The sequence below is a fragment of the Pongo abelii genome, chromosome X, assembly GCF_028885655.2.
Source record: "Pongo abelii isolate AG06213 chromosome X, NHGRI_mPonAbe1-v2.0_pri, whole genome shotgun sequence".
Taxonomy (NCBI): domain Eukaryota; kingdom Metazoa; phylum Chordata; class Mammalia; order Primates; family Hominidae; genus Pongo; species Pongo abelii.
In genome coordinates this window covers 36,269,946-36,283,602 of record NC_072008.2, presented here as the reverse complement: position 1 = coordinate 36,283,602, position 13,657 = coordinate 36,269,946, and the positions used below count along the sequence as shown (strand labels likewise).

The 13,657-nt window shown below is 35.8% G+C and overlaps 1 protein-coding gene across 1 annotated transcript in view; it reads right to left on the bottom strand.

Annotated features, from left to right (window-relative positions):
* CFAP47 (cilia and flagella associated protein 47) overlaps positions 1 to 13,657 on the bottom strand; it is a 466,299-nt gene that overhangs the window by 435,859 nt on the left and 16,783 nt on the right. Inside the window, exons 3-4 of the mRNA XM_024240715.2 lie at positions 10,327 to 10,442; positions 1,348 to 1,486 (exon numbers count right to left, since the gene is read on the bottom strand). Of these exons, the coding sequence (XP_024096483.2) occupies positions 1,348 to 1,486; positions 10,327 to 10,442 (255 nt within the window). The remainder of the gene's footprint in view (positions 1 to 1,347; positions 1,487 to 10,326; positions 10,443 to 13,657) is intronic.

The window sequence follows — 13,657 nt, the reverse complement described above, 5'->3', positions numbered from 1 at the left end:
TAGGGATACTAAACTAGTAAGTATAATGCAAATATTCCAAAATCCAAGCAAAATTGAAATCTAAAACACTTCTGATCTCAAGTATTTTGAGTAAGGAACACTCAACTTGTACATCTAAATCAAATTTCTTTCTGGGACTCAAGATAATTTAGTAAGCCCCAGCCAGCTCCACCAGGAATCTGAAAAGTAAAACCATTCCAACATATCAAAACTGAATTTAAGATCCTCTCCCATAACCCTGTTCCACCTTTTATCTTCCTTTGCTACAATCAGTCACCAAATCTAGTCAAATCTACCTCCACAGCCTATCTCCAATTTGCACACTTCTATCAGTCTTCTCAGTTAACCTTATCTCAGACCTTTATCATTTTCCTCTTGCTTTACTGTAATTTCTAGTCAAGCTTCTCACTCCACATTTGTACTCCCTGGTCTGTTTTGCACACTGCCACTAGCATGACCTTTCTAAAATACAAACTAATCATGACACTCTCATCTTAAAACCCTCCTAAGACTTCATAGCCTTCACAATAAAACCCAAGCTCCTATCAGGATTCACACCTGTTTATCACATATTTATGACTGTGACCTTCAGTAAAAAAAGTATTTTACATTCCAATGCCGGAACACACACACACACACACACACACACACACTCCATAGATGCATTCTGATATTTTTAAGCCATTTGTTAAAAATACTGGTGATGGCCCATTATATTGATTGCACATTCTAGCAATGAATTAAGACATACCACACAAAAATGCTGGACTACAAAGCCCTTCAAACTAGACACTCCATTTGGTTTTTCTGGTCTTGTCTCCTGTCACTCCCCAACTCCATCTTTTTAATTCTACATTGCCAAAGATCCCTTGGTGTGCAATACTGTCTTTTTGCCTCTAGGATTTCCAGTATGTTACTTGCTCTGCCTGAAATCCCTCCTCTATGCTACTCCCATCACTAACTCCCACCACCCCTACACACACACACACACACACACACAAACACACACACACACCAAATCACATCACTGCTCTTTGCCTGGCTAATTACTACTCACGAATAAGTATTTGATTCAACTATCACCTTGTTAGTGGAGCCCTTCCCTGGTCCACTCTCTCACCTCAATGAAATTCAAAATAGAAGATCCTGTTATGTGTACCCATATGCCATCCTCCAGTTCTTCCCATTTCTTAAAAACCTACTGCTTGGCAAATAGTAGAGACTCAATGAACAATGCTGAATGGAAGAACAAAGGAGCTAACATACAATCAAAGTCACATCTGCAGGGTTAAACGGGAAAGCACTGATATCCGTACTATAATTTTTAGAACCACAGTATATACTCACGTTGCCTCTTCATCTACAATTCTTGGCTGGTCTGCACAGAAATCTACTTTAATAACCATTGATGACTTAGCATCCACAATGCCACTAGTTGGAAAAATGAGGATGGGTAATTGGCCGTGGTATTCTGCCTTAAATATGCCTATAGGGAATAAGAGCAGTTGATTTACATCTGGACCCTTACAATGTTGCATGCACACTCTCAGTAGGGGACCAACATACTTTACCAAGTAGACCAAGCTTGCCTAACCCATGGCCCATGGGCCACATGCAGCCCAGGACGGCTTTGAATGCAGCCCAACACAAATTCATAAACTTTCTTACAACATTATGAGATTTTTTGAGATATTTTAAGCTCATCAACTATCATTAGTGTTAGTGTATTTGATGTGTGGCCCAAAACAATTCTTCTTCCAACGTAGCTCAGGGAAGCCAAAAGATTGAATAACCCTGGAGCAGATGGTCTACAGTGTACCAAGAATTAAAGCTTTAATTATAAGTCCAATCTCTGAGGTCACCCAACAAATATGATCCTGTTGTTAGAATTCAACTCTCACCAATAGTTAAAATTATCTCCTTACTATGTTCAGACACTTATGTCAAGAGCTCTACATAGGTTAATTTCCATAAATAATCTATGATATAATATTTTCAATCATTACCTCCATTTTACAAGTAACAAAATAGAAGCTTTGAAATGATGAATGACTTGTTCAAAGTCACACAACTACTGTGGTAGATTAGCTTGTTGACCACAATTCTTCACCTTTTTCCACATTTGTATCTTTACCCTATTGTTCCAGGGTTTCTCACTGCAGGTCTGTGGGTCAGCTGGGTGACTCTGCTCCACATTTGCTCATTCTAGGGCATGGGCCAAAAGGACAGCAATTACTCAGGATAAAACACTTCCTACCTCCCATGGTAGAAGTGCATCTAGGTTGGAACTGGCATGCTATCAATTACACCCACATGTTATTAGCCAAAGCAAATTACATGATCAAGCCCCTTGACTTTGGGAAGTGTTTCTCCTGAGTAGCTGCTGTCCTTTTGGCCCATGCCCTAGAATGAGCAAATGTGGAGCAGAGCCACCCAGCTGACCCACAGACCTGCAGTGAGAAACAGAACAGGCCCAGCTGCTTCAGATTGAAGCAGAACACCCAGATGAGCCCAGCCTAGATCAGTCAAGTTCCAGCCAATCTGCATACACATAACCACATGACCAATTAAAAAATAACTGCTGTTTGAAGATATTTTAGGGTGGTTTGTTATATAGCAATAACTACTACAGTTAGTAACTAACTAATGAAGATGAGATTTTCACTTGGATATTTCTGACCACAGGTTCATACTTGTAGTTATTACCATTCCCTAGGAGATGAATTTATCCAGTTCACACAGGATAAGGGCAAAGGGGATTGGTTTCTGAAATCAAATGTCATATGAGAAGGAGGGTACAAAGATTCTTATTCTGAAGGCAGAAATGGTTCATAATTTATGGTAATGTTTTGTGCCTATATTAGAGCATGTGGTCCTTGAAATCAGATACAATCTCTTTCTCATGTCTGTGGTCATAGCACCCCACACACTGCTTAGCACTAAGCAGTACTTAAAGTATGGCCAACAAATAGAAGCAGCCAATCACTAGTGCCTTTATGATCATTATAACACAAATGAGCATGGTGCCAAAATAAACAGTTTTGCAAACTCTGAAATCACCAGTCTTAAATCACATCTGATGATATTTTCCAAATGTATTCATTTAATTTAGGAAAACAAAATGTTAGCACAACAAAAGTAATGAAAATATTAAAAAGACAATATTTGAAAATGCAAAGTAACTAACAAAATTGGTCAATCATTTCATAGATGTGCTAATAGCATAATATTTCAAGTTAATTTTCTATCATAAAATAAATCAAAAATATATAAAATTATATCCATTTCAAATAAATAGGTATTATTGACTCCATTCTGTAAGAAAAAAAGGTATATAAATTTAGCTAAGGCTGAGTCAGTGAAAAAGTTTCCCATATTGTAACCACTTAGACATAATTTGACAAAAGAATTTAAGTGAATTTTCAAAAACTTATTCAGAAGCAACACAAAATATGAAAGAATATTGTTTAATTTTCTAAATATGTTTAAATTGCAGGTATGTCAACATTACTATGTCTTATTTAACTTTAATACAAAAACCATTTGTTTGGCTTTTTAAATTGCTAACAACAGAAGCAAGAATATCATCCTAAGAGAAGGGAGTTATTGAAAAAAAGAATGTTGGCCAGGTGCGGTGGCTCATACTTGTAATCCCAGCACTTTGGAAGACAGAGGTGGGAGGATCACTTGAGGTCAGGAGTTCGAGACCAGCCTGGTCAACATAGTGAAACCCCATCTCTACTGAAAATACAAAAATTAGCCGGGCATGGTGGCGCACACCTGTAATCCCAGCTACTGGGGAGGCTGAAGCAGGAAAATCGGTTGAGCCTGGGAGGCGGCCGTTGTAGTGAGCCAAGATCATGCCACTGCACTCCAGCCTGGGTGACACAGCAAGACTCTGTCTCAAAAAAAAAAAAAAGAAGAAGAAGAAGAAAAAAGAATGTTACAAATGGAATATTTGTGATCAAATTTTCATTTCTGCTCAGATATGGCACTGGCTAATGTGTGGGAAATAAACTAAAAGGAAGTAATGTCAGGAAAATAATTTAGGTTAATGTAGTTATTGAGCAGGGGAAGATAATGGCTTTTGTAAGAAAGTGGCATTGGGCAGAGGAAAGTAGGATTACTGGCTTAATTATGAAGTGAACAGATAAGATTTACTAATTGACTAAGGGGGTAGGAAGTGAAAAAGAGAGAGGTGTTGAAAATTTTGCCAAGTTTTGGAACTGTCCAAATACATAGTGGTAACATTAATTGACAAAGAAAAAAGAAGTATTGGGGGAAGCTGTTAAGTTTGAGAAAACTGAAGGATACCCAAAGGATTGTATAGATCTAGGAGTAGTCAGTGAAGTAAAAGGAAGGGCAGTGATGGTCCAAGGAGAGTACCTTGACTGAAGAAACATAAGAGTCTATGGCAAACCTTAGGAAGCATTCACATTTAATATACCACAAAAAGAAACATCAGTCTAGGAAAGAGAACTGAAGAGAGAAGAGGTGGTAGAAAAATAATAACATAAATAGCCAATATTTACTGAAAAGTTATATATGCCAGAGGGTGTGCTAAGCATTTTATTAATCATCACCACCATTAGAGGAGGAAGGTACTGTCTTTATCTCTAATGTGTAAGTCAGACAATGGATGTTTTGGAAGTGCAAATTCCTTACCCAGGACCTCCCAGATAGTAAATGATGCAACTAAGATTTGGGCCCTGTTCAATCTCACTTCAGGACCTGAGTTATTAATTAGTATTCTATATAAGAGAGTGAGTTGTCACAGAAGCCAAAGGGCTTTGAGTTGGTTTTGTTTTGTTTTCCCAAGAAAGTGGCAGTGGCCAACTATGTCAACTTTTGCCAATAAGCCATATAAAACAGACCTATAGACTTGCCCACTGATAAGACTTAGTGGGGGCACATAAAACATAAGGGTACTCACAGCTATAGCTGAGATGAGGGGTCCCTCACACAAACCTGTGTGATTTTTGAATCTGGATTGTTCTATCTTCTCTAGAAAAGCAAATTAGACACTAAGTGGTGCAGTATACATGGTTACACTGTCTATACTCCTTGAAAAAATTTTTAGGAACTGCTAAGCAGATTTTTGCCTCAGAGTATCTGTAAGATCAAGCCAGGGTAACCAGAGTCTGTAGTTCTATAGCATGTTATTAAAAATCAATTGTCTTTGGCTGCATAAATGTCTTCTTTTGAGAAGTGTCTGTTCATGTCCTTCGCCCACTTTTTGATGGGGTTGTTTGTTTTTTTCTTGTAAATTTGTTGGAGTTCATTGTAGATTCTGGATATTAGCCCTTTGTCAGATGAGTAGGTTGCGAAAATTTTCTCCCATTTTGTAGGTTGCCTGTTCACTCTGATGGTAGTTTCTTTTGCTGTGCAGAAGCTCTTGAGTTTAATTAGATCCCATTTGTCAATTTTGGCTTTTGTTGCCATTGCTTTTGGTGTTTTAGACATGAAGTCCTTGCCCATGCCTATGTCCTGAATGGTAATGCCTAGGTTTTCTTCTAGGGTTTTTATGGTTTTAGGTCTAACATTTAAGTCTTTAATCCATCTTGAATTGATTTTTGTATAAGGTGTAAGGAAGGGATCCAGTTTCAGCTTTCTACATATGGCTAGCCAGTTTTCCCAGCACCATTTATTAAATAGGGAATCCTTTCCCCATTTCCTGTTTTTGTCAGGTTTGTCAAAGATCAGATACTTGTAGATATGTGGCATTATTTCTGACGGCTCTGTTCTGTTCCATTGATCTATATCTCTGTTTTGGTACCAGTACCATGCTGTTTTGGTTACTGTAGCCTTGTAGTATAGTTTGAAGTCAGGTAGTGTGATGCCTCCAGCTTTGTTCTTTTGGCTTAGGATTGACTTGGCGATGCGGGCTCTTTTTTGGTTCCATATGAACTTTAAAGTAGTTTTTTCCAATTCTGTGAAGAAAGTCATTGGTAGCTTGATGGGGATGGCATTGAATCTGTAAATTACCTTGGGAAGGATGGCCATTTTCATGATATTGATTCTTCCTACCCATGAGCATGGAATGTTCTTCCATTTGTTTGTATCCTCTTTTATTTCCTTGAGCAGTGGTTTGTAGTTCTCCTTGAAGAGGTCTTTCACATCCCTTGTAAGTTGGATTCCTAGGTATTTTATTCTCTTTGAAGCAATTGTGAATGGGAGTTCACTCATGATTTGGCTCTCTGTTTGTCTGTTATTGATGTATAAGAATGCTTGTGATTTTTGCACATTGATTTTGTATCCTGAGACTTTGCTGAAGTTGCTTATCAGCTTAAGGAGATTTTGGGCTGAGACAATGGGGTTTTCTAGATATACTATCATGGCCATCAGAGAAATGCAAATCAAAACCACAATGAGATACCATCTCACACCAGTTAGAATGGCAATCATTAAAAAGTCAGGAAACAACAGGTGCTGGAGAGGATGTGGAGAAATAGGAACACTTTTACACTGTTGGTGGGACTGTAAACTAGTTCAACCCTTGTGGAAGTCAGTGTGGCAATTCCTCAGGGATCTAGAACTAGAAATTCCATTCGACCCAGCCATCCCATTACTGGGTATATACCCAAAGGACTATAAATCATGCTGCTATAAAGACACATGCACACGTATGTTTATTGTGGCATTATTCACAATAGCAAAGACTTGGAACCAACCCAAATGTCCAACAATGATAGACTGGATTAAGAAAATGTGGCACATATACACCATGGAATACTATGCAGCCATAAAAAATGATGAGTTCACGTCCTTTGTAGGGACATGGATGAAATTGGAAATCATCATTCTCAGTAAACTATCGCAAGAACAAAAAACCAAACACCGCATATTCTCACTCATAGGTGAGAATTGAACAATGAGAACACATGGACACAGGAAGGGGAACATCACACTCTGGGGACTGTTGTGGGGTGGGGGGAGGGGGGAGGGATAGCATTGGGAGATATACCTAATGCTAGATGACGAGTTGGTGGGTGCAGCGCACCAGCATGGCACATGTATACATATGTAACTTACCTGCACATTGCGCACATGTACCATAAAACCTAAAGTATAATAATAATAATAATAATAATAATAATAAAAGAAAAAAAAAATCAATTGTCATGTACCCCAGGCTATTGCTATTTCTTATGATTTTTTTAAAATTCCCTTGGTTCTAAGCACACTAAATATGTATGAGGCTCCACATGTCTCCAAACGACTAATTTTTAGAGACTCTTCAGAATGCTCATATGGATTTAACAGGTTCCTTCTGGGTTTAATCATCTTTCATTAAAAGCTTCATAGCTCTTTAGCGAAACTCCAAGAAATCATTAAACCAAATAAATTATGATTATGTCAAAATATATAATCCTATAAATTAGGGTTATGTTATGCATGAAGAATATATGGAGATGCCATGGCATCAGTTTCCAAAAAAAAAATTGAAGACAAGAATTATGCACTGAGAATAAGTACGGGGTGCTTTTGTGAGTTACTAAGGAAGATCCCCAGGACCACTTCTGGGTTTGGTACAATTTGACAAATTTCCTGGTTTACAGTTGATTCCAGGATATTTTAGACGATGAAGTAGATAAATGATGCTGCTGATTAGGGGAAAAGGCAGAGTGGGCCTTAAGAGCAAATGAAAGGTCATATATTTTGGACAAAGTAGACCAAATAAACCTAAAGGATGATAAGTTCTGAGGCAGATGTTCAAACTCAGAAATGATGTGTAAGGCTCTCACTTAGGAATTTGAGAGACTGTTCTATGTTATAATACTGTAGTAGAAAAAGTCTACTCAACATTCTCCATGATGTACTTATTTCACATTGGATGCCAGTATCAAAATATCTCATGTACTCCATAAATATATACACCTACCATGTGCCCACAAAAATTTTAAAAAATAATAAATAAATAAGTATGCTCACATTAAGGAAGAAATGATTTTAATTCAAGGCATGCTAAATTAATAATTTCTTTTTCTAATCTTCAGTGATAAAAGCTGAGAAACAATAGTGGTATTATCAAACCATAAAATCATAAAAGTAAATATGGAATTCATTAACCTACAAAGTACTAACATTACAGACACCATAAAGAATGGACCATGTCTTCAGAAAGCAAAGATAAGCACTACTTTGTACAGTCAGGGGTAAATTTGGGAACCATTTCTATAAAGGATGAGGAAACAAAAGTTACTCAACAACATATGGCTAGATCCATGGACATTTACTCCATAAGAGGCTATTAAAATAAATCATCAAGGAGTTGTTACATACATAAACTTTGGAGGTCTATAAAAACAAAGGTTATAACTGCAGTGATACTACCAGAGAGAGAAAACAAAGATATACAAATGTTAAATCTGCCAAGTGTTGAGTTTTAAATATCCTATTAAGTATACATACAAATTTATAAGCATTTGAACTTTGACTCTAAACCTACAAAATTTCACCATATAAAATGCTTTTTTAAAATGTTACTAAAATCAACTTTGATGGCTGAATCTATTTTCAGAATGTTTTTCTTCATGAATATACATTGCTATTATCATGAACATGTATATATTTTGCTTGTAGATGATAAGGACTTTATGACACTTTATAGGCACTAGCTACTCTGAATGTAATATACACTATCGATTTTGATAATAGTAGAAAAAATAATCTGATTTGACTCCAAGCATGTGGGATAAAGTCAACACTAAGAAAATGTAATTCACTGATAACAATTTGTTTCAGTTTGTAAGGTAATAGCCATTAACATTTCACAGTACTCAATTATAATAAACCCAACCAAGTTATTACAAATACTATATACACATAAAATACTAACAAAATCCTAATAGCCAATGAGCAGTATTTTTCCTAAAACATAATGTATTCCGGTCTGCAGCATAATTGTACTTATTCTAATTTATTGAGTAAAACTATATTAAATATTCAATGGAAAGTAAAACCATATTCCTTTTTTATTTATAGAGAGCTTTCATATGAAATAAAACTGTAAAATTTGGTGAGATTTTAGAACAAAAAGGGAATATATTATTGCTATCAAAACATTGAAGGTTATTGAATATACAACAGTTAAAAGAAATTCTGGAAAGTAAAATAGTACAAATAAAAATACCTTAATTAAATATCAGTGCTCTAAAATATAACTAGAGAGTCTAAAGGATCATATTGCCCATATCACTTGCTGTAAGAGACTTCCTCCTTAACACTCGAGTCAGGCCACAAACGAGCCTAATTCTATAATCCCACAGGCATCAGACATGCACTCATTTAAAAACCAAAGCATAGAAAGTGAGATGAGTAACATCCCATGTGGAACAGTTATGAGTTTTATTCCTTTGTATCCTAAGAAGAAATCAGTAAACTGACAGACTGCCTTTGTCTTCATAATTCCCAGTGCTCAATCAGGTGGCCCCAGAGAACACTCTCAGTTAGTGGAATAGAAGCTTGGATTTAAGACCTACTTTATATATTCAACAAACAGTCTCAGATAGAAATACCCTCCCTGTCTGGAGCTAGTCCTCATTTTAGATTGGGAGAAATGGCAGTCTTGCAACCCCACATGCCATTGAATCAGGACACTGAAGGGATAAGCAATCCTATGCTTATTGTATGCTGTCAATTTAAAGTGTGTGTATATGAATATACACACACACAGACACACACACACACACATACACACACACATCCTTATGTAAACTCTTAGGCCACAGTAAGAATCCCTGGAAATAATTCAATCTGGAAAAGAGAGAAGCATTTATTCTTTCAACAAAAGAATTAGTAAAAGCCTTCTGGGGAGTCTGACGTTAATTTAAAGTTGAATATGATTGAGAAAGAAGACAAATATTTATTAAGCATCTATGATGAGCCAAGTAACATACCACAATTCAAAGTATGTACCTAATTCACCATCGTACATTTTATCAGCACCCCTTTATAAATGAGGAATCTCAAGTTCAAAATCCTTAAAAATACTTACCCCAGATCACACAACTAATAAGGCGCTGTGCTCTAATTCTGTCTCTGAACTATGTAACTTCTCTGACACTATCCTGCCTCCTATCCTGAGGGATTTCACCAGTCATTTTCTGACTGTATGAATCAGGATCATAAGGAGGAAGGTTCATTTTTCTTGAATTGTTGCCTATCAGTCTTTTACAGTAATACTATTAAAGATCTTTGGTTTTGAGCTATTTGAAATGATAGACCTTTTTTCAGTTAAATTAGGTAATCTATTACACAAGGTGTACATTTCAAATAATACCAACTCTTCTAAAAGTGTAAGTAAATATGACAGGAAGCATTTACCTGGAGCTTTGCCATGGTTAGTGATAGTAATCTCTTTAGAATATACTTTACTATTGGCAACCAATGTGCCAAAATTAACTACTGATTCAATTTCCAATTGACAGGATGGAATCAACCTAGGGAGGAGAAAAGAAGGCCACATCATTAATTTGACAATCATAACAGCCTGATAGCTAAATATGTAGGGAAATATAGATGGACACTTAAGCTCTTAAAAGACATTTCAGTTTATTTACAGGTCTACTGGTGGCATGTTTGCCAATAAAAGGAATTACGAAATGAAGATATGAAAACAAGGTAATGGGTTACATTTTTAACAAAGAAATGAGACTTTATGCATCTAAGTGCATGGTATGTCATCCCAAATAAATAGTTTGAATGTCTCCAAATCTTATGAAATAAAAGAATGCAGTGATGCTGTAACATATCATTTAGGGTCTAAAACAAGATGTAAGTACAAAATGATACAATTTATTTTCCATATGTATTTCTAAAAAATTCACTGTAGCATATTTGTAGCATGTGTTCCTACGAGTTTTTAAAAATCCATTATCATCTTATATACAAACCTCATAAGGTTACATACATTTTCTATTTGGCTAGACATTCATGGTTAAAAAGTACCCCTAAGTATATTATCATACTTTGGATATAGAAAAAGATCTTAAGAATAATTTCTTAGGAATCTCCACACTTCGCACAGAGAGAGAGAGAGAGGAAGAGAGAAAAAGAAAGACAGAGTCTACTTCAGTGTTAAGATTTTGGTAATATATAATGATTTATCTGTGTCTCCTGTTAGTTTCTCTTCCTCTTGTAAAAAAATCTTGAAATCTTGTTTTGGCTTCATACATACTACAGCATATAAAGACAGTTGACCTCTGAGGACAACAGAGTATCTAGTCAGCTATCAGAGGAAGTGCCTATCTAAGGACAATAGTGTAAGGAATCTCTAGAAAAGAGGAGAATGACAAACACAACAAGGCTAAGTACAAGTGGTCATTAAACTCAGGGATGCCCTAATAGGTAAACAATACCTTCCAATGGTATAAAGGCATCTTCCCATTTTACTATCTCATTAGGTCTATTTGCTGATACAAATAGAACAAAGAGGTCTATACATATTTTGTTTTCTCAGCCCATTTTTCACAATTCCTCTCCCATTTATTTATACAAAAGGAGAAATAGATGTCATCTTTTCTTAATTTAATGGTGATGCATTGCTTTGGAGTGGAAACATCTCTGGGACACCAAACTAAGGGACAATTGAAAATATTGGTGTTGATATTGATAAAGTGAGTGACCAAAATTACTAGCTAACAAATTTATTTACATAAATGTGTTTATCCAATTTTCTTTCATCAACATTAAAAGAGGGGAATACAACTGACATAGCTGACACACTGTTAAAAATAATACTTGATTTTTGTCCTTGCGATAGTTTACTGAGAATAATGATTTCCAATTTCATCCATGTCCCTAAAAAGGACATGAACAAAAAACCAAACACCGCATGTTCTCACTCATAGATGGGAAATGAACAATGAGAACACATGGACCCAGGAAGGGGAACATCACACTCTGGGGACTGTTGTGGGGTGGGGGGAGGGGGGAGGGATAGCATTAGGAGATATACCTAATGCTAAATGACGAGATAATGGGTGCAGCACACCAGCATGGCACATGTATACATAGGTAATTAACCTGCACATTGTGCACATGTACCCTAAAACTTAAAGTATAATAATAAAATAATAATAATAATAATAATACTTGATAAACAACTGCTGTAATTTTACCCTATAACTTTACAGAGTTGAAAAAATTGAGAGACATTACTACAATAAAATCCTTTCATTCCAATCTACTCATTATGGAGACAACTTCTCTCAGCATCCATATCAAAAAATTTTAAATACGGATAAAATGCACGTGGGATTCACATAAGCAATAAGCAACTATCATCCATAAACATGCTAACTAAATAAAAGTTTAAAATGCTCCATTCATCTGATTATAAATATTTCCAGTAATACTTTGCTTTTCTGTTAAAAAAAAAACTCATCAAACTTAGTTTGATATATGGAGTTTAAATCAGTTTGCATTAATAATATCATTTATAAGAATTGTTTAAAATATGCATGGATTTATGACTACAGCAAGTATATTTAAACACATATCTGTTTATTTGATGCACACACATAGGTTCATATGTACATATACATACATAGACATAAACTATAGACAAATTACCTATGCACTTTATTCCTGGTGATCATGAAAAAAAACTTCTAAGCACAAAAATGTAATACATTAGGATGTGATGCTGTGGTGAAAAATGGAATGGAGCTACAAATTTAAGAGGAAAAGAAAAGAGGTAATTTTTTCACCTGTTAACATATTATTGATATTTTCATTCTACCGGATACATTTTAAAAAGGCATGTAAGTATTTTATTTTTAAATAGTAACACTTACTATATATAAGCCATTACCTCTTTACGAATGTTCAAACTAATGATGAAAATCGTAGATATTTTTAAATATAAAAGAAGGTCATAGTTTTGGGAGACACATAAAAACAGCTCTGAAAATCACTAATTATATCATCTACCAACTAGAGCACTTTGGAAGTCCAGGTTGATGTACGAAAATGTAGAAATCAAACATGTAATTTCTGTTTTCTTTCTTCTTTTTTCAGGGTTCACTTCACAACAAATAGAAGGATCATTGCATGTCTGATCCATATACAGAAACTCTGAAGTAAAAATAAATGTGCTCACTTCAACACAGTTTTTTTAATCACATTCCAGTCATGCCATTATGGAGTAGTTCAGATCCAGTTGGACTAACTTTATTCACAAAACATTCACTGAGTATATACAATTTAGATTATAGAAAAAAATAAAACTCCCCTGGACCTCAAGAATTTTACAATCTAATGGAGAGAAACAAACAAATACAAACTTCTGGTCCAGAAAAAATAGCATAAACCTATTTTTTCCTGTTCCTTCTACTAAACACAACTATAAACCCTGAAAATGGTACACGAGGCAAGCAAAAGAGAATGATGAAAGGTGGTGAAAAGGAGCGCTGGCTCATTTAGAACTCTGGGACTGGAGGAACAATAGCAGCAGGGTGTCTTACAATTCCCCAACCAACAGAGAAAGGCCACGCAGACCCAGTATTCCTTGCCTGCTGACCTAGTTAGAATCATTCTTTTTCTGGATCAAACAGGAGCCCCCTTGAACACACCAGGTGAGCCAGACAATGCCAGCCTGGGGATCAATTAAGAGGTATACCAATCGTAAGTGACAAGGGGAAGCACTCTCCTT